Source organism: Neolamprologus multifasciatus, chromosome 18 (assembly GCF_963576455.1).
Source record: "Neolamprologus multifasciatus chromosome 18, fNeoMul1.2, whole genome shotgun sequence".
Lineage (NCBI taxonomy): Eukaryota > Metazoa > Chordata > Actinopteri > Cichliformes > Cichlidae > Neolamprologus > Neolamprologus multifasciatus.
Genome location: NC_140456.1, coordinates 558114 through 579285, shown reverse-complemented (window position 1 = coordinate 579285; position 21172 = coordinate 558114). Strand labels below are relative to the sequence as shown.

Sequence of the window (21172 nt, the reverse complement as noted above, 5' to 3'; positions counted from 1 at the left end):
TGTTCTGCAGCACACAACACGCTCCTCTTACTGTCCTAAAATAATCTCACTGCTCACCCTGACACGAGCCTGCAGAGACACTTTTGTGGGATATTTCCACTCAGCTGAAGTGTTCACCGTGTCACGCATTCACACCTGGGCCTGATGGCTTATGGTGGATCCTGTTCACCGTGTCACGCATTCACACTTCCTGGAAGTGGGAATGCTCATTTGGAAATCTCTGTTTTTAACAGCAGCGTGCAAACCTCTGCTGCTGCATTGACTGTGTTTGCTTTCCCTTCAGTGAGCGTGTCGTCCTCTGAGAACAGCAGACAACAGTATCTCCTGCAGTATCTCCTGCACATTCAAATGAACATGCAGCTGTTATCCAGCGCTCCCATCGTAAACAATGAACTCAGCTCCTGATGGGTTTATGGGCAGCATTTACAGTGAGGGAGAGACTAACACGCTGACTGCGGGACCAGCTGCTGCAGTTATTGTGAAAGTTTATCAGCTGTATTTATAAATGATTTATGAATATTTGACATAACTTTATGAGTGCATGCCATTTGTGTTATTTCTGGCAAAATACCCTCAGCACTCCGTGTTCTTTGGTTTATTTTCCAGCAGAGATTTTGGGCCTGACGCCATGAGAGTACTGCAGCGCTCCAATCCCACTTCAGTTTGATTTACTGAGCATTAACTGCTGTCTCAAGGTGCCTAATATTGTAAGGTATTGTATAAGGTATAAGGTATAAGGTATTGTAAGACCCTACAGTAATACGCTGGTCCCTTTATTAGGTCATCATGACACAGCTGGTGCATCCTTGATGCAACTCTCCCGTTCCCCCACATCCCAAACGGCTCTGCAGGACTGAGATCTGTGGCTGCGGAGGCCGTCTGAGTGCAGTGAACTCACCGTCATGTTTAATTTGAGCTTCAGAAGAAGCTCCAATCAGCAGCAGCCTGAACACTGAAACAGGCCATCCGAGGCTCCTCAGACCAGGAAGTGCTTTCCCACCTTGTGTTGTCCAGTTTGAGGTGTAGCCTCAGGTTCCTGTTCTCACTGACAGCAGTGACACTGACGTGGTCTCCTGCTGCTGTAGCCCGTCTGCTTCAACGCTCAGAGATGCTCTTCTGCAGATCGTGGTCATAACCCCTAACCCCTTATTTCAGTTCCCGTTCCCTTCCTAGAGGCTGGAGAGTCCCAGCTGCACAACGGGCAGAACAAAAAGACGGCTGAAGGATCAGTGAGCAGAACACAAATATGCCATACGCACAGGTAGCATTAATTACCCCACAGCTAAGCTCTACCTGTACGTTCACACTGCAGACATCCTGTTCCTCTGACCAAAGGAAAGGGGATTTATAAATGACAGGCCTCCAAACATCTGACATGAGGAGTTCGATTAAACTGTGTTTCTGCTGCTGCTGCTGCTGCTGCCGCCGCCGCCGCCGCCGCCGCCGCCGCCGCTGCTGCTGCTGCTGCCGCTGCAGGTCTTCACCTGACTGAGTCTGGCAAATGTGTCCTGTTTTGGGCCTTTGTGTCTGTCCAGGTTATTGATGGTGGTCACTGTTGATGGAGCTTTACTGGTGGACCTGTACTGGTGGAGGTTTATTGGTGGAGCTTTACTGGTGGACCTGTACTGGTGGAGGTTTACTGGTGGAGGTTTACTGGTGGAGGTTTACTGGTGGAGGTTTGCTGGTGGACCTGTACTGGTGGAGGTTTATTGGTGGAGCTTTACTGGTGGAGGTTCACTGGTGGAGCTTTCCTGGTGGAGGTTTACTGGTGGAGGTTTACTGGTGGAGGTTCACTGGTGGAGCTTTACTGGTGGAGGTTTACTGGTGGAGGTTTGCTGGTGGACCTGTACTGGTGGAGGTTTGCTGGTGGAGCTTTCCTGGTGGAGGTTTACTGGTGGACCTTTACTGGTGGAGGTTCACTGGTGGAGCTTTCCTGGTGGAGGTTTACTGGTGGAGGTTTACTGGTGGAGGTTCACTGGTGGAGCTTTACTGGTGGAGGTTTACTGGTGGAGGTTTGCTGGTGGAGGTTTACTGGTGGAGGTTTATTGGTGGAGCTTTACTGGTGGAGGTTCACTGGTGGAGCTTTCCTGGTGGACCTTTACTGGTGGAGGTTCACTAGTGGAGCTTTCCTGGTGGAGGTTTACTGGTGGAGGTTTACTGGTGGAGGTTCACTGGTGGAGCTTTACTGGTGGAGGTTTACTGGTGGAGGTTTGCTGGTGGACCTGTACTGGTGGAGGTTTACTGGTGGAGCTTTCCTGGTGGAGGTTTACTGGTGGACCTGTACTGGTGGAGGTTTATTGGTGGAGCTTTACTGGTGGAGGTTCACTGGTGGAGCTTTCCTGGTGGACCTTTACTGGTGGAGGTTCACTGGTGGAGCTTTCCTGGTGGACCTTTACTGGTGGAGGTTTACTGGTGGAGGTTCACTGGTGGAGCTTTACTGGTGGAGGTTTACTGGTGGAGGTTTACTGGTGGAGGTTTGCTGGTGGACCTGTACTGGTGGAGGTTTGCTGGTGGAGCTTTCCTGGTGGAGGTTTGCTGGTGGAGGTTTACTGGTGGAGGTTTATTGGTGGAGCTTTACTGGTGGAGGTTCACTGGTGGAGCTTTCCTGGTGGACCTTTACTGGTGGAGGTTCACTGGTGGAGGTTTACTGGTGGAGGTTTACTGGTGGAGGTTCACTGGTGGAGCTTTACTGGTGGAGGTTTACTGGTGGAGGTTTGCTGGTGGACCTGTACTGGTGGAGGTTTGCTGGTGGAGCTTTACTGGTGGAGGTTTACTGGTGGAGCTTTCCTGGTGGAGGTTTACTGGTGGAGGTTCACTGGTGGAGCTTTACTGGTGGAGGTTTACTGGTGGAGGTTTGCTGGTGGAGGTTTACTGGTGGAGCTTTACTGGTGGAGCTTTCCTGGTGGAGCTTTCCTGGTGGAGGTTTGCTGGTGGAGGTTTACTGGTGGACCTTTACTGGTGGAGGTTCACTGGTGGAGCTTTCCTGGTGGAGGTTTGCTGGTGGAGGTTTGCTGGTGGAGGTTTACTGGTGGAGGTTCACTGGTGGAGCTTTCCTGGTGGAGGTTTGCTGGTGGAGGTTTACTGGTGGAGGTTTACTGGTGGAGGTTTGCTGGTGGACCTGTACTGGTGGAGGTTTGCTGGTGGAGCTTTACTGGTGGAGGTTTACTGGTGGAGCTTTCCTGGTGGAGGTTTACTGGTGGAGGTTCACTGGTGGAGCTTTCCTGGTGGAGGTTTGCTGGTGGAGGTTTGCTGGTGGAGGTTCACTGGTGGAGCTTTACTGGTGGAGCTTTCCTGGTGGAGGTTTGCTGGTGGAGGTTCACTGGTGGAGCTTTACTGGTGGAGCTTTCCTAGTGGAGCTTTCCTGGTGGAGGTTTGCTGCCGGTGCTAGAAAAGCTTCAGGGTGTCCTTGGACTGCTTCCTGTGTGCTGAAACATGCTGCACGTTCACGTTAAATGAAACCATGAAGATAAAGTTTTTCTTTATAAATCAGGTGTTTTGGTAAATTATCTGGTTTTTATCACTTTATGCCTCATTCACACGAGCACTGCTTCATCTGTGCTTGAGTGTTTTCGAGGATTCAGATATCCCAGGAGTTGAACCACCAACCTTCTGATTGGCAGATACCTGCTCAGCCACACTGACCCCTTTCTTTGCTTGAACCTCAGGTCAGAGTTAATGGCTTAATAAAAAAAAAAGCCAACTGCTGATGAAGAGCACTGTCTGGCTCCTGGCTAAAGTATTGACAGGTCAGAGGGAGGATGTGAGAGTAACGGACGCGGGTGTTTAATCCTCTGAGCGTTTGAGCTCCGATCAAGCGTGCAGTCACACAGACTTCTTTATTCACAGGACTGTGTTGACTTTAAGCCTTCAGCCTGAAAGTCTGTGACGCTGAGCAAACGCTGACTCATCAAAGACTTGTTCAAGCCGAGAACCTGAGCAGCAGCTTCCTGTGACGGCGTGTCATGGTTCTGGTTTGTTTTCTGACACTCGCGTGCTCTGCTGGTTATTATTCGAATTCTGTTTTTGTGTTTAAGGATTTGTTCTTCGGTTGTGTCTCATGTTTATATTCTGTCTGCCTCTCAGTATCGAGTCTGCGTCCTTGCGTGATGGTTTCTTGTTTCCTGTTTTATTGTGAAAGTCCGTGTCTTCTGTTGTTGTAGTCGCTGGGCCGTCTGCGTGTCTACTGTGTGGTTTCCCTGCTGTCACCATCATGTACCTTTGTCTACATCCCTTTGTGTTCATGTTTGCTGTTCAATAGTTTAGTTTGTCTCAGTGCAGATTAGTTTTGTTCCGTTTTTTTTCCACCTTTGTTCTACAATAAACCACATTCATATCTCAATGAGTGCCTGCAGTTGGATCCTCATTTATTTCCTGACACAGTGTCGTGATTCATCGTCCTCACATAGTTAACAATGACTGTGCTGAGAGCCACACGAAGACGTGACGTCTTTTCAGTGTAATCAAATTTTGTGGAAGTCTACGTGAAGCTCGGAGCCGTTAATGAGAACCAGACGGCTGCTTTCCCAACCAGAGCTGGCCTCCTGCGGGAACGCTCGGATTACATCAGATGTGATGTTCAAGCTCAACGAGTTTTTTTCTCACACTGCTGCTGAGAGAGCTGAAGTCAGTGAGTCCTGACAAAGCTGCAGCCCCACGACGTTTAACGCATCTCAATAAACCATCAAACGCCTGATGAGGCTCCAACTGGAGACCTCAGCCGCCTCTGAGCGTAACGGTTTCAGAAAGAATAGAAGATGGCTTCATATTCAGTCTATCACAGGAGCACAAAGCATCCCCAACACACACAGAAATCAGCTCCAGATTTAGGGCAGGAGAAAAACTTGAAATAGTTCCTGAAGCTTTCAGATGTTTCAGATCTCTCGGGGAAGCTCGAGTCAACAGGAAAGTGAAATGAAGTGTGTCCTGACATCACTGTTCCAGATTAAGTATGCGATGAACCCAGAGGGAGGATGTTTCACAGAAAAACATCTGGGAGGTCGCTCTCCAACAAATCCTAACATCAAGGAACGTTGTGTCGTGGTTATGTCCATCTTTTATATACAGTCTTCAGAAAAATGCAGCACAAAGCACCGGCTACACATTAAACTCCTTCTGACCTCCATGCAAACGTTTCTGTTTCAAAAGTAACAGAACAAATTGAAAACTGTTGCTAAGAGTGTTTGGGCTTTTATTTTGAAGGCTGAACAGCTGTAACTTCCTGCACATTGATGGCACAGGAGGAAACGTCCTCTTTCCTTATGCTCTCCTTTCTCACAACCCAACCCTGATCCGCGTTCTTAACTTCCTGTTGGAAGGGAGTTTTTCCTTCCTGCTGTCGCCTCGTGTTGGTCCACAGGGGTCATCGCTCTAACGCTGCAGGCTGTTGGCTGCACATACACGTGCACTGAATCCGCTGCTCGCACTTTCACTCAGCAGAATCAGGTCAGACAATCACAGCGTGAACCCCGATCCTCCACAAACATGAAAAATTACTTTTATTTCCACAGCGAAGCCCAGAGGCCCGGCGAGCCGAGGGTTTGCGTCCGTGCGCCCACGCCGGTATCCAAAGTAGGTATCCCCGACAGAATTTGTTTCCTCTGTGCTGGGAGCACCAAGAAGTACTGATGTTTTCATTTTGTGAAAAAGTGAAAAATTAGTATCGTTACATTACCATTCAGTTTGAGGGTTACAACAGAAAATTATATATTTATTGCTCACGGGGTATCAGATGGGATTATTTTAACAAACCATTAACATTTGGCTGATAACTATTTTTATTCTCCTGTAACTTTACTATAGAAAGAGCTAAATCCTCCAAAGTTTCAGGAGTAATGCGTCATAAGAAGTGTTTGTGAACTAAAAATCAGCAATGTGGGATCCTGTTTGTCCGTGATTTACACAGGGGGGACAAATTGTGGCAGGATCAGCCTGATATTATTTGTATCCCACTATAACTTTTTTGTATAAAGAGCAAACATCTCAAAAATGTCAGGAGTAGTTAGTCATTATAAGAAGTGTTTGTAAACTAAAAATCAACAATGTGGGATCCTGTTTGTCCGTGATTTGAACAGTCCAAACAAAACAAATTCTGTCGGGGAGACCGAGTTTGGCACGACACCGGCACCGTGTGCTTCTGCAGGTCATCGCTGACGTGCTGTAACTCAACAGACATGTTCTGGATCTGTGGTGAAGCAGCTGTGGACAGTTTGTCCGTGTGAGGACGAGCACGAGTGCAGAACGCGGCGTTCGCTTTATCTGCCTCCAAAATAAAAGCCGTGCAGAGCAGAAGAAACAAATGTTGGTGTAATCAGAGGACGTGCAACGTGAGTTTGCAGGTAACGGTCTCTGCACAGGACCAGCGTGACATGACTGCCCTGCTCGTGTTTGTGCTGGCAGCTCCACACCAGCTCTTATCAGCATTTTCACTGATGTGAGTCAAGCTTCCACATCAGGTTTCTGTTGACTCTCAACACGCTGTCTGGAATTTTATCGATTTCCCACTAACTGTTATTGTCTTTGTGTTTTATTAACACTGATAGACAAACATGCTGCTTGTGGCCACGGCTCATTTACAGACCTGACAGACGACAACAAGATCAAATAAAACGATAATCACAGAAACATTTAAGAGCAGCTGTTTCACTGTTAATGTTTTTATTTCAGGTGGCAAAGTTCCTGATCTGTAAAGAGGAGCGGCCAATCTCCAAACACATCACCGCTGATACCAGGACACGTTAAAGCATGTTTCTGCCTCAGAAATGTTTGAGCAACGTCTCTGTACACGAGCCAGCATTGGTCGCCCCTCACGCTGGGATTCCTTCACTTTCATATTGAGATGATTTCTTTCCTCGTCGCTGACAGACTCGGTGGGAAACCATCGAGATGAGAATGTCTCGAGTGGATGTTCAGAGACGTTCAGCATCGGAGCTCTGCTCCTGAGCGATCATCGAGCATCAGTTCAGGACCAACAACAGCCCGCCTTCAGTTTGGCTTCACAGACTTAAAAGCTGAAACCTGTTCGGTCACCCAGGCTGTCCAATACTGAGACGCTCCAAACTAAAAAAACAGGGAACAGCGTCCAGATTTAGAGCCAACAGGTGAAATCTGTGAGCGGCAAAACTCACTGCAGAAACATGTTTCAACAAAGTTCTTCCTGTTAAAGGAAATTCTTCTCTAAGTGTTCGCTGTGCATCGTCTGATTGGTGGTTTCTCCGTCTGTAGAGCTCAAAACTTGATTTTGGGGAATAAATGTAATTTTTCTCTCCAGCTGAGGAGATTTTGGACTTCTGCAACTTCCCTTTAACCTCTTAAGCACCAGCGCCCCTGATACAGGGGCAAAAGGCAGGAGATCAGGTAGACGTGGGTCTTAAGAGTTTAATTGAATTATGGAGCTGTGCTCACAGGTCATCTGACCGCTTTCTCCTGCATATACAGGACAGAGCACACTCTGCTGCCTTTGCACGCTGGACTCATCTGAAACACATTTAGGTGTAAGAGCCATGATTTGTAAAGCTACGTTATCTGAGATCAGAGCTATTACAGAGGCTCTGCCCTGCAAAAACACGTCCTGTTGATACTTTGATCTTTTGTTCCTTTGTTCTCCTCCGCTGCCGGGTGGAGCACAGCTCGGCGTGTCAGGCATGCAGAACGCACACAGCAGGGACTCGCTGCTTCCTCTGGGAGTGGACGTTGACTCTGTGAGTGGACGTTGACTCTGTGAGTGGACGTTGACTCTGTGAGTGGACTTTGACTCTGTGAGTGGACGTTGACTCTGTGAGTGGACTCTGTGAGTGTGCACTGAGCAGGTTTACACTTTACCTCACGCTGCAGAACCAGAGCAGCGCCTCAGCTCGCGTTCTGTCTCCTTCCTGTTCCTAGATAATCGTTTTCATGTCAGCACAACACACACACACACACTCGGCTGTTTGCAGTGTCTCCCAGGCTTTCAGGAGAAGCGGTGTTTTAGGTACACAACACTTCAAATGAGTTGTCTTGATGCATCTCAATCATCCAGGAAAGTAAATCTCCAAAAGTTGATTCTGTTCATCTGGACGTAGCGTTTAGTGGGAGAAACTCATCCAGGTGACGTCTTCAGTCTGTCAGGAAACCGTCTGACTTCATGATTTTAAAGCCTTTCCTGGATTAACTGTGTGGAAAAACGAAACCCGCTGAATCTGCAAATCCAAAGTTTGGTTAATACTGGATGCTGTTGTTCTCTTAGCTGGTCTCACAAACAAACTCATTTAAATGAATCGACAGATTTTATTGTCATTTCAACCACGTACAGCACAGAGTGAAGTGGTGCTGCGACATGTAACACACAAACACAGGACTACGTAAAGTGCAATGTGCACAAACATGCACAAATAAAGAAGAGAAGACAGAACAGGAGACACTGCAATGTTATCCTGTGACAGTCATGAACTCGTTTTACTTCGCACAGACTTGTTTATTAGGTCAGGTATATTTTGGTCTCATGAAAGCAAACCCCCGATCACCTGATCCGCCTTCATCCCTTCATCAGACACTGTGATGTGATTAGAGAGGAAGCTGCCTGACTTCTTTTCACGGTCGCTAACAGTGTTGGTGGTTTTCACAGGCGTGGGCTGCTGTCCCAGCTGACAGCCTCCACTCCAACCCCACATCCACGAAGAACACGCACTCAGTGAAGGAGAGTTGAGTCTTCGTGGCCTCGTTTTTGTCTTTGTTATTATAACTTTATATTGTGTGTGTCACACGTGGCATCCATATGATCAGTAAAAACAAACTGAAGTTGGTGTGTTTTATTTTGAAAGCTTCCGGTGATGTGCGCGTATATAAGTGTGTGCGCGCTCCCGCAGAGTAGAGCTCCGGTGTGAGTCCCGGACAGAGGCAGGATCATGTCCCCGCTGCTGCTGCTGCTGCTCGGCCTGCTCCTCCCGCTGCTGCCGCTGCTCGTGCTGGTGCTGCGCGGCAGGACGAGGTGAGTCCGCCCGCATCTCGGCTCGGCTCGGCCCGGCCCGGCCCGGCTCGGTTCTGATTTTTCTGTGTTGATGATAAAAGTTGTTGCACGCGGAGCTCCTGATTGGCTCTGAAACGTGTCGATGATTCTCGGTATTGTAACATTATTCATGAATGTTGTTTCGTGTTTGTTCTGTGGTTTTGACCCGCGTCACGTTCACTGCTGTCCGACTGTTTCCCAGCAGCGAAGCAAAGGGTGGGGCAGCCTGGGGTCACTGCGGGACGGAAGTGCTCGTTATCCCGTTAAAGACTCACAGGATGGAAGTGTGTCGAGACTGATGCTGCCACAGGAAGTGGAAGAAGATCAACACGAAAGGAAACAAAGAGATGGAGGAGGAGGTCACTGAGTGAGAGACCAGAGGTCAAAGTGGGGAGAAGCTCCGACTCACGCAGACCTGGTGCGTCACAGAGACGTCACAGAAGCTGGGCTGAAGTTTGAGTCTTAGAGGCAGCTTCAGATAGATCGTGAATCTCCTCAACACCTCCTCAGGACAACTGCAGCTGAAGGAGAGGCTTCTGCTCCCCTCGGAGACTCTGATGAACAGAACTCGTGCAGGACTTCAGTCTGTCAGCACTGAGCTTTCGGGTATCGAGCTTCATCTCGATGATCCTCGGGTGACTCATCGATAAGATGAATGAAGCAGATCGATGCTGCAGCAAATCAGTGAAAGTTAATGAACCACAGAAGAACTGCAAAACAATCAGCGGAGGTGGAGAAACCCGAGGGCTGCAAAACTGCTGCAGTGAGCGTGTGCAGAGGTGAGGACGCGTCAGAATTACCAGAAGGGCAAACCGCCATCACCCTGCAGAGGGGGAATCGGTCCAGGGTGGTCATCCCAGTTACTAATGGCAGGAACCGTGACATCACCCTCATCCTTCGCGCCGGGCGACTGCGGCGAGTTGCGGCTGTTTGCCCTGTAGACGGCGATCACTGGTTACAACCGGCGTAAGTCGACTCCTGGCGCTGGAGGGGAGGGGCGTACGGTGAGGTGCAGAAATGCAGCCGTGATTTATGGGAGTCACCTGTTCCAGCTGACCCCAGATCAGCAGGTGAGACGGCTGCTTGTTCCAAAGATGAGGATGAAATGGGATGCATCCCGTCTCTGACGCGGCGTGACACGTGCTCAGCGCTGGTGCGAGGCGGACCATCAGGGCGTCCTGCAGGACAGCAGCACGCCACTCACAGCCTTTATCACACATTTTGTGAACGGCTGGCTTCCCTTCGGCTTGTCCTCGGCTCCAGCGCAGTACAGACGAATGCTTTTGCAGGTGAGATATCTGAGCCATGTTTGGATGAATTTGGTCGGCACCGGATCATTTGAGGAGCATCTGATTGATGCGCCCGGTGTGAAGCTGAAACAGTGTGGCGTGTTTGAAGACGCCCTCGGCTCACTCGGTGTTTGAAGCGAGCGGCTAACCCTGATAATCATGAAGCATCGACAGGTGAGTGGCGTCCTCCAGAAACTCTGAAGGCAGATTTCTCTGCTTTCTTTCTTCTCGCAGCAGATTTGTGGTTGCACATCCTGTCCAGAGTTTCCGAGCATCTCGAACGACTGTAAGGATTGAAACGCTCCGGCTTCAAACTCGGAGCGCTGCTGTTCCAGGACGGTGCCTCCTCAGACCGCACGCTCCGTTCAGCTCTGTCCTGGATCCTTCTGCTGGATTCCCACAGCTGAGTGGGAGCGCCGATGTCCATCTGCTGGGATGTTCCACATATTTCTGTCGTGCATTCTTGAACTCTTTGTCCCCGCGGTCGTTCTCAGAGCGCCGAGCGCCTCCACGTCTCGGTCTCTGACACACTCAGCGTCTCACGGCGGACACTCGGTGTGTGGACCAACACACAGCGTGTCATTCCTCAGTTTCCACACTTTGCTGCTGCAGGTTCATCTAAACGGAGCATGACGATGTCTCTGAAATATCAGTGACCCAGCCGCGCGGTTTCACCTGGATGAGACGGACAGTGTGGTCACGGCGTGGGATAGAAAGGCACGCAGGGGTCTCTGGTTTGATTCAGATATCTGTGGTGTTTTAACCTGAAGCACTTTAGTTTACTTTGGTTTTAAATGTGCGAAAGAAATAAAGCTGTTTTGTATTCAGATGACGTAACGAGAGCAGATTAACTGATCGTGTCTGGCCCCAATGAAAGGCTTCCTGTCTGTGTTTGAGGAGAACTGGGCCTCCAGGGTGTCCCGTGACCTTTTGCTCCCAGGAGGAAGTTCCTCTCAGTGTGAGGCACAAAGACTGGAAGTGCAGGGGAACACTGAGCGAGAACCTCAGATTTGTTAAAGGGTGGACCGTTTCCAGCCGCTGCGCATGAATGCAGCGCAGCAATGACCCTGCTGCTCGGTGCTTTGTTGTTGTTTTCTGGAGGCAGTGAGGCGCCCTGCAGCTCGGACCGGCAGGGCCGCGTTTCTCTTTGTTCCCCCGGAGTCACCAGTCCTCTCACGGCCCGCGGGAGTCGTGCAGTCGTGGTTACGTTTAAAGACATCTCTTTGTGTGCGTCCTTTTTACCTGAAGTCACCGCGGTCAGTGAAGGTGATTAAGACAGATGTAAAGGAAGGCTTCAGGTTTGTGGACGTAGTGAAGGAGGACGCTGGGACTCCTGAAGGGAGCAGCTCGGAGAGAAAGGCCTCACTTTGTCGTCCTCCTGCATCGCTTTCAGAAACGCTGTGTTTGTGTTGCGCTTCTCTGGGGTCACGTTGTGTGTTTGTGAGTCCATCAGCAGTGTGAACACAGAACATGTGACTGACGACTGCAAACGCAGAGAGCTGAGTCTGTGTCCTCGTTAAGTCAGGTTTCATCCCTGTTTGCTGATTACGCTGAACGTCGAGTCTTGTTGAGGCACGAACGTGTAAATGTGATGCTCGTTGTGAAACTGATACTTTGTTTCATGTTCATCGTCGACATCAAAGTGAAGCTTTCTGTCCAAACTTGCAGCTGGGTGGAGTGTTTCTGTCCTCGCGGCTCGTTCAATTCAATTCAATTCAATTTTATTTATATAGCGCCAAATCACAACAAAAGTCGCCTCAAGGCGCTTCATAGATACAGAGAAAAGCCCAACAATCATATGACCCCCTATGAGCAAGCACTTTGGCGACAGTGGGAAGGAAAAACTCCCTTTTAACAGGAAGAAACCTCCGGCAGAACCAGGCTCAGGGAGGGGCGGCCATCTGCTGTGATTGGTTGGGGTGAGAGAGGAAGACAGGATAAAAGACATGCTGTGGAAGAGAGACAGAGATTAATAACAGATATGATTCAACACAGAGAGGTCTGTTAATACATAGTGAGTGAGAAAGGTGACTGGAAAGGAAAAACTCAATGCATCATGGGAATCCCCCGGCAGCCTACGTCTATTGCAGCATAACTAAGGGAGGATTCAGGGTCACCTGGTCCAGCCCTAACTATATGCTTTAGCAAAAAGGAAAGTTTTAAGCCTAATCTTAAAAGTAGAGATAGTGTCTGTCTCCTGAATCCAAACTGGAAGCTGGTTCCACAGAAGAGGGGCCTGAAAACTGAAGGCTCTCCCTCCCATTCTACTTTTAAATACTCTAGGAACAACAAGTAGGCCTGCAGAGCGGGAGCGAAGTGCTCTAATAGGGTGATATGGTACTACAAGGTCATTAAGATAAGATGGGGCCTGATTATTTAAGACCTTGTATGTGAGGAGCAGGATTTTGAATTCAATTCTGGATTTAACAGGAAGCCAATGAAGGGAAGCCAAAACAGGAGAAATATGCTCTCTCTTTCTAGTCCCTGTCAGTACTCTTGCTGCAGCATTTTGGATTAGCTGAAGGCTTTTCAGGGAGTTTTTTGGACATCCTGATAATAATGAATTGCAGTAGTCCAGCCTGGAAGTAATAAATGCATGAACTAGTTTTTCAGCGTCACTCTGAGACAGGATATTTCTAATTTTAGAGATGTTGCGCAAATGGAAGAACGCAGTCTTACATATTTGTTTAATATGTGCGTTGAAGGACATGTCCTGGTCAAAAATGACTCCAAGGTTCCTCACAGTGTTACTGGAGGCCAAGGTAATGCCATCCAGAGTAAGAATCTGGTTAGATACCAAATTTCTAAGCTTTTCAGCGCCGAGTACAATGACCTCAGTTTTATCTGAGTTAAGAAGCAGAAAGTTAGTGGCCATCCAAGTCTTTATGTCTTTAAGACATTCCTGCAGTTTAACTCATTGGTGTGTGTTATCTGGCTTCATGGACAGATAGAGCTGGGTGTCATCTGCATAGCAGTGTAAATGTATGCTATGTCTTCTAATGATGCTGCCTAGGGGAAGCATGTATAATGTAAACAGAATTGGTCCTAGCACTGAACCCTGTGGAACTCCATAATTAACCTCAGTGTGTGAAGAGGACTCTCCATTTACATGCACAAATTGGAGTCTATTAGATAGATATGATACAAACCACTGCAGTGCAATACCTGTAATACCTACAGCATGTTCTGCTGTAGGTATTACAGGTATTACAGGTATCGTTTAGGGCTCGGATCAAAGACTCGGCTTAAACGCACTGTTGATGTCAGGAAGTCGAGCTCAGATTGTGTCTGGGCCGGACGTGTTTTTGTGTTTCCTGGGAAACGCCTTCACCACACTCGGGCTTCCACTAATGGAGGAAGACAGAAGCAGGAGGCGTCTGTACCACGGCAGAGCTCTGGGTGAACACAGCTCAGGGTTACGGCGTTAATCCAGCGCACACATGAGCTGATGCAGCGTGTGAGGCTGCTTGCAGTAAAACAGTGACAAACTGCACTGATTACTGTTTAAAGGCAAGTTTACATGTGAGCTGACGGCGTCCTGACACACTGAGAGGACGACATCAGTGTGCGATCAGCCGAACAGCAGCGACACAGAAAACAGGTCCTGAAGCTCGCAGCAGGCAGACGCCTGTTTAATAATCAGCAGCAGGTGTGTTTTATAGGAGGGAGTGTTTTCTGCCCGAGGTTACTCTTTATTACAGTTTCACAATCTCAGGAACAAAGTTCAGATCAGATAAACTGTTTGTGTCACAGAGGTGAAATAATGTGGTTTCTCTTGTGTCGCTTGCAGACGAGAAGATGAGCCCCCGTTAATAAAAGGCTGGATTCCTTTCATTGGAAAAGCGCTGGAGTTTGGGAAAGATGCCCACAGATTTCTGACAGAACATCAGAGGAAGTTTGGAGATGTGTTCACGGTCCAGATAGCAGGTTGGTATTTCCAGCGTCCCTGCAGCCCCATTAAAGAGAGGCTGTCTGCACGTTGGCAGCACAAACTCGTTAGAACGTCCAGAGCTGCACTTCAGTCATTCATCAACATCCTGTAAACTATTCAAGTGTGGGCACAGATTATTACGGAGCAGGTGACAGGCTGAGCCTGTGTCCAGCTTTGCTTTATCAGCTGAGTGACCGCGAGCTGTTCCCGGGTCTTTATACATATTAATGTCATGCTCGAGGTTTCTACATAGTCAAACTTTATATTATTTATACTAATATGTTTGTTCTGGGAATGATTCTGAGGAACTTATCAATAATGAATAAGACAGAATGAAGGTGAACGATGGGACGCAGACACAAGTAGAAAATGAAAAAGCAGAATAAATTCTTAGGATTGATATCAGACGTAGTCACGACCAAATTACAGATTATAACATCTCTGCAGACGTTTCCTCTCATTCGAGTGTCGAGCTGTGAGGAAACAATCATAAAAATACACAAAATTATCTTTTCAGTGTATAACACACACAGTTGGGTATTTTTATCATACAAATGTCTTATTTTTACAGTCAAAATAATTAAAACTTCAGGGCTTTGTTAGAGCTGTTAGAGTTAATGTTTAGAGCTCAAAGTAATCTATTACCAGTTGCTATTTAAGATCCTTTGGACCACAGAGACGGGGGATTTTAAAGTGCTCGTGGTGAGAACGTCTGGGAACGGTTTTTGTGAGTCTGTGTTTGGGTTAAACTGTGTATAAAGACGTGGTTTAATGCAGTGATGGGCTGAGGCAGCATGATAATACAACATATCACGCACACTCAGGAAGAAGCTGCATGACTGAGCTGAGCTAACTTCTTCCCTCTGCTTTCTGAGCACCTGTTGTACTAGAAGACAGTATTCTCCTTCCTGTATATACAGGAAGGAGAATACTGTCTTGTGTATATAGGTCGTGTCCAAATTCATGGGCTGCTTCCTCCTGAGGCCGCATTTGTAGACCGATTACGTCACAGCGACGCGCCGAAGGCTGTCCGAATTCGTAGACTCCTCCGAATGCAGCCGACAAATGCGTCCTCCTTTTCCCCGAATTTGAAGGATGGGTGTGTCCTTCGTGGTCCACCATATCCCAGAATTCATAGCGCGGCCCAGCCAAACTCCAGTTTCCAACAATGACGGCCGCTACTAAGTTTTAAAATTACTCTTACTGATCTTTCTGGGTCACAAAATAAACTTTTAAGATATTTTCAGGTGAGAAAGTAGCTGTGTAAACATCAAACATCTGCTCAGTTTATCAAGATATCGTATATTTGCAAAAGTGCTTCGACATTTTCGGAGAAGTCTGCCACCCACCAGCTCGAGAGCTCGCCGGGAGCTCGAGGGTCACTGAAGCCGCCGAGAACGGCACAACTCCCGGCACATCATTTTCAGATTTTCGCTACTCGGGTTAAACGTGATATATAAGTCACTTAGACAACGTAAAAATGTTATTGTTGGGCTTTTTTCAGTGTTTTGTTTGTTCCTGAGTAAATCGGTTTGGCTGAGATTAAAGTTATTAGATTAGATAAAATAAAACTTTATTAATCCCCCGGGTGGTTTTCACACAGCTGACTAAACGTCAAACAGAAAACTGATTAAACAGAAGTATGAGACGGTTGAGAGTTTACGCCAGTGTCCTGTTAGATTTTAGACAGCAAGGAGCAGACGGCCGAGTTTATTAAACTCCACCGAGACAGCGGTGACGCTCATCAGAAGGCTCCACCGTCCAATTTCACAGCCGTTTACTTCCGGCCTACCCAACCTTCTGAGGACCCGGCCCACGTAGACCGCGAAGGCCGGGTCCTCAGGAGGATGCAGCCCATGAATTTGGACACGACTTATATGTACGCACAGTGGCGGTCCTAGCCTGTTTGGCGCCCTGGGCGAACACTCCCTCTGGCATTGTATGCAAACGGCTACCAAACAGCCATCATAATTCATCACACAATGAGAACAGGACAAATCAACAACTGACAATTAATATTAAAATCTGTAACATAATGTTTGGAGTTTAGTCTGTTACTGTTACTATTTTTACCATTTCTTCTTGGAGCAACTATAACCCACATAATTTCCTTAGAGATTAATAAAGTATTCTGATTGGTTCAGGATGACCTGCCATCATCCAATCACACATCTGCTTACCTGCATCTGTTGCTCGTTTCTCCTCCTCTTCTTTTCTCTTTTTTCTAAACTGAGCACCTGATGGCTTTGAACTTTTCTTGTCCATCTTGGTTTTAATTTTGCACTCCAGTATGAACACAAATCCCCAACCTGAGGATCAACACAACATGACCTAACACACCTACACCTTAGTTCACAGATTCACTTTGTCTAAGGTGCATTTCTGGGATTTCACACAACCCAGGATTCAAATCATGAAGAGATAATGAGCTTGGATTTACATCATTATAAATGAAATGTGCTCTATTTGGAAGCAGCAGGCCCCTCCCCTTTCGACAGGTTGTGTGTGAAACTTTAAATTATAAATTTTAAATTGTTATTGATCCTTTACCCCTGGTCCTAAAGTGTATATTTATTTTCTTACTCTTCTTATATTTATTGTTTGTTTACTTGCACTGCTGTAACTGGAGCCTCGTCGTCTCGTCTCTCTACTGGACTGTATGTAGCGGAGATGACAATAAAGTTTACTTTGACTTCAGCAGCGAGCAGGCGCACCGAGGGCTCTCGCTCACTTTTCGTGTACAGAATTTCGAAAAAAGACATCGGTGCAAATGATAAGTCTGTATCATGATGTCTGGTGTTTTCGTGTTTGTTGATTTGTTTATTTTTTGTTTTATTTTGCGAGTTGGTTATTAGACGCTGCTCCAGCCGGTCAGAGAATCCCCCGCCGCCCCGCCCTCTCCTCTCTGTGCAGCAAGCAGCAGGCGCACCTCGCAAACGGAGGGCGCCCTTACTCCCAGCAAATGGGCGATAGAAAACCTATCGGTGCCTGTGACATTCCCAATATGCGCTGGCATGACGTCGGGGCAGCATGAGTACGAGCAATTTTTATTTTTTTATTTTTTTTGCCGATGCCCGTGATGCCGCCCCCACCACGATGCCGCCCCGGGCAACCGCCCGTGTCGCCCGTATCTAAAACCGCTACTGTGTACGCACATGCTCAAAGCGATCAGTCCTCCAGCTGTTTCTCTTCAGGACCACTGATCTTTCCAGCTGTTTTTTTGCTGACCTTTTATCTTAAAGTCTGATTAAACACCTGATACGCCTCTTTTATAAATGCAGGTAAATACATGACCTTCATCATGGATCCTTTACTGTATCCCACCATCATCAAGCAAGGCCGGCAGCTGGACTTCCACGAGTTCTCCAACAGGGTGGCGCCCTTCGCCTTCGGCTACCCACCTGTCACCAGCAAGTTCCCCGGCCTGCAGGAGCAGATCACACGCGGCTTCATCCTCCTCCAAGGGGACAACCTCGCGCCCCTGACAGAGAGCATGATGGGTAACCTGATGCTGGTGTTTCGTCAGGACTACCTGGACCAGGAGAGCAGCTGGAAGACCGCCTACATGCACAAGTTCTGCAACTCGATCATGTTCGAGGCGACCTTTCTCACCATGTACGGCAAGCCGCCGTCCGCCAGCCGCCACAGCGGGATGAGCGTCCTGGAGACGGACTTCGTCAAGTTCGACAAGATGTTTCCGCTCCTCATCGCTCAGATCCCCATCTGGCTGCTGGGACGGACCAAGGCGATCCGCGAGAGGCTCATCAACTACTTCCTGCCGCACCAGATGTCTTGCTGGTCACATTCGTCAGAGTTCGTCAGGATGCGATCCGAGATGTTTGAGCAGTACGACACGCTGAGGGATTACGACAAAGCAGGTAGATGATGAGCTGCTGTCCAACATGTTTCTGCTGCCTCGAGCGGCTCAGCTGTGGTCAGAGGTCAACACCCATCGTGGGCGTGAACTTGTCATTTCCAGTTTTGGCTCCATGATGATGTTTATTTAATGGTGGAGTTCATTTAAATTGAACTGACTCGGCTTTAAAGCTGTTGCAGAAGCGTAATGTCAGCCTGCTTTGTGTCTGCAGCTCCTGATGGATTTGCACCACTGGCAGCTCAACAGCCCACAATATTGACAATAACTGTTTTTGTGACCTGAGTTTAAACGTGAAGCTTTTTGTGGATGACGTTCTGCATCCTGCTGACTTTCAGCTCATCACTTCGCCATCCTGTGGGCGTCTCTGGGGAACACGGTTCCTGCTATTTTCTGGGTGGTGTATTACCTGGTGAGTCACCCTGAGGCGCTGCAGTTCGTCCGTCGGGAGCTCGAGGACGTCCTGAGACTCAGCGGAGGGGAATTCAGCAGAGATAAGGACGTGACGCTGACCCCAGCGCACCTGGAGAAGCTTCTCTACATGGGTACGTGCACACAGAGATTCTGCATTCGTACACTTGGAGATGTGAAGCTGAAGATCGTTGACTTTCTCCACAGAGAGCGCCATTGAGGAGAGCCTCCGCCTGTGCTCGGCCTCCATGAACATCCGGGTGGCTCAGGAGGACTTCAGTCTGCGTCTGGATGCCGAGCGCTCGGCGGCCGTCAGAAAGGGAGACATCATCGCCCTGTACCCTCAGGCTATGCACCTGGACCCCGAGATCTACGAGGACCCACAGGTACGCTGGACTCAGGGCACCTTAACCCTTTAAAGCCGGTCAGAGCAGCACGCTCTGTTTTGCATAACTACTTTTAAATCCCGGTAGCTCTGCAACCACGTAAGCTAGCGCAATATTTTTTTTGCATATGAAACCAGAGGAGTTGTACTTACATCTTATGCCATCAGCTTGTCCTCGGTCACAGTTTCCTTCCACATATAACTTTGCAAAAACTGCATAAAAAGCACTTGCAGCAACAAAACCATAATATTCCAGAAACACACTTTGCTGATCCGATCAGCTGTTTGTAACACTTCCTACGTTGGAATAGACGTCAGTGCGAACTTTCACATGTCCGCCATGACCTGCCCGAAACCGGAAGTGACATCATTTTCGCGGAAATGTAGTTTTTTTTTTTTTTCCCATCAGGGCCTCATGAGCCTATACTGGTGTTTTTAAAAGTTATCTTTGACTTTATGACTTTCTGTGTGGTTTCTGGGATGCTTAGGACTCATATTGCACTGCTGGAAATAGTTTATTTTGATGCATATGCTGCTTTTTTGCAAATTTGCATCATAATATTTATTTTTGTTTTTCCTGCAGTGTATAAAAATTGGTGTATTTCAAAAATAAAACTATGAAGACACTCAAAATAAATTTCCTGTGGTGGGAAACTATTTTGTGCAACTTTTTTGTATTTACAGTTTTGAGGGATAAGCCTCTTAAATTTCTCTAACTAGAAATATATGTTAAAAAAACAAAAACGATTTTCAATTTTTTTGTAGTTTATTGCACTTTTTTGCAATTTATGTAATTACTATGCACTTAATGCAGACATATTATTAAAATTTAGGCTGTAATGGTTGTATTGATGTATAGCAACTTGAAATGCTCCCAAAAATGGCTCCACAGCCTGTAAACATATAATATAAGCTCTGGCGGACTTGGTTCTGTGGGGTGAAAGGTCATCATTCTGTGGCAGGTTTATTAAGTCAGTGGTTTCTTCCTCTCAGGGCTTATAGCCGAAGCTGTAACTTTCATTTGAAGTGAAGGGACGCCACGTTTGACTGTTCGTCACGCTGTCGCTCTTCTCTCTGCCGTCAGACGTTCCGGTTCGACCGCTACATGCAGAACGGCCAGAAGAAGACCAACTTCTACAAGCACGGCCAGAAGCTCAAGCATTACCTCATGCCTTTCGGCTCAGGCGCCACCAAGTGTCCCGGACGTTTCTTCGCGATCAATGAGATCAAACAGTTCCTGTCTGTGATCCTGCTTTACTTGGACCTGGAGTTGGAGGAGGGCCAGAGCAAAGCCACCTTGGACCTCAGCAGAGCCGGCCTGGGTGTCATGCTGCCAGCTGAAGATGTCCGCTTCCGCTACAGGCTGCGGCCTGTGTAACGGGGACCCCCCCAGCAGGTGAGGCTCCTCTGCACGGGCTTATCCAACCTGGTGTTCGTAGAGCAGAAGAGTTCTGCTCAGATTTTTCTAATTTCTGCTTCGTTTTCAGTCGTCCTGTGAGCGTCGCCCTCACGGCGTGCACTTCTGTGCCTGGACGTGCTGCACGTGAGCGGCTGTGGAGACGTTGGACAGGTTGAAGCTTCCAGCCTGATTTTTGCCTTAAAGCTTCATCAGTTTTAAAAGAAGACCGAAAGTAATTACTACGTATTTTTGCACCTTTGTTATTGTTTTCTGTGCCTCGGGTCTGATGACTGTTAGCCAGTATGTACCTTTGTATAGCACCGAGGTGTAAATGCTGTATGAGCCAGGAGCTTCAGGCAAACAGTGGTGCATTTGCTTTCATATTAACGCTCTCAAAGTTAAAGGAACAGTCCACACTTTTAGTAAGTCCGGCCGCGGTTAGCTTAGCTTAGCTTTGACACAAGCATCCAGAGCGTACTGTAGCGTCAGCTGTTAACATGTTAGATTGAGGATTTCTACAATGGTGGACTTGGACAAAATACTGTTAATATTACTCTCTGCAGTGTTTACACACACACACACACACACACACACACACACACACACACACACACACACACACACACACACACACACAGTTACTGTGCCTCCACAAACAGGACTCTGTTCTGCTTCTTTGCCCCAGCTTTGTTTACTCTTTCCCACCCAGGCTTCTAGGCTTCTGATTGGCCAATATTTCTACACGGTTAGGAATATAGCGCCACCTGCTGCTTTGGCATGTTCCCAGCAGCGTTTTCCTTAATTTTTGCGTCTGTGGACGGGATTTTTTTATTTTTTATTTTTTTAAACGAGAACGGAAAATCTCAGTTTTCAAAAACACCCGTTACGTGTGGACGTAGCCGA

At 47.8% G+C, this 21172-nt stretch overlaps 1 protein-coding gene across 2 annotated transcripts; it reads left to right on the top strand.

Annotated features, from left to right (window-relative positions):
* Nucleotides 1–7741: 7741 nt before the first annotated feature.
* cyp7b1 (cytochrome P450, family 7, subfamily B, polypeptide 1) lies at nt 7742–21096 on the top strand. Of its 2 annotated transcripts, none has more exons than XM_085140826.1 (6): nt 7742–8962; nt 14060–14196; nt 17482–18078; nt 18413–18619; nt 18693–18871; nt 19955–21096. In XM_085140826.1, exons 1-6 carry the CDS (start codon nt 8880–8882, stop codon nt 20246–20248), a joined length of 1497 nt encoding a protein of 498 aa, XP_084996952.1. In that variant the 5' UTR covers nt 7742–8879; the 3' UTR covers nt 20249–21096. The 2 variants fall into 2 exon arrangements, with proteins under 2 accessions (XP_084996952.1, XP_084996953.1); XM_085140827.1 differs by lacking the exon at nt 7742–8962 and adding an exon at nt 13469–13918.
* The last annotated feature ends 76 nt before the right edge of the window (nt 21097–21172 follow it).

Coding starts and splice junctions, on each gene's coding strand:
- cyp7b1 (XM_085140826.1), top strand. CDS start 8,880: ATGTCCCCGCTGCTGCTGCTGCTGCTCGGCCTGCTCCTCCCGCTGCTG. Junction 14,197..17,481: donor GTTCACGGTCCAGATAGCAG/GTTGGTATTTCC, acceptor TTATAAATGCAG/GTAAATACATGACCTTCATC. Junction 18,079..18,412: donor GAGGGATTACGACAAAGCAG/GTAGATGATGAG, acceptor GCTGACTTTCAG/CTCATCACTTCGCCATCCTG.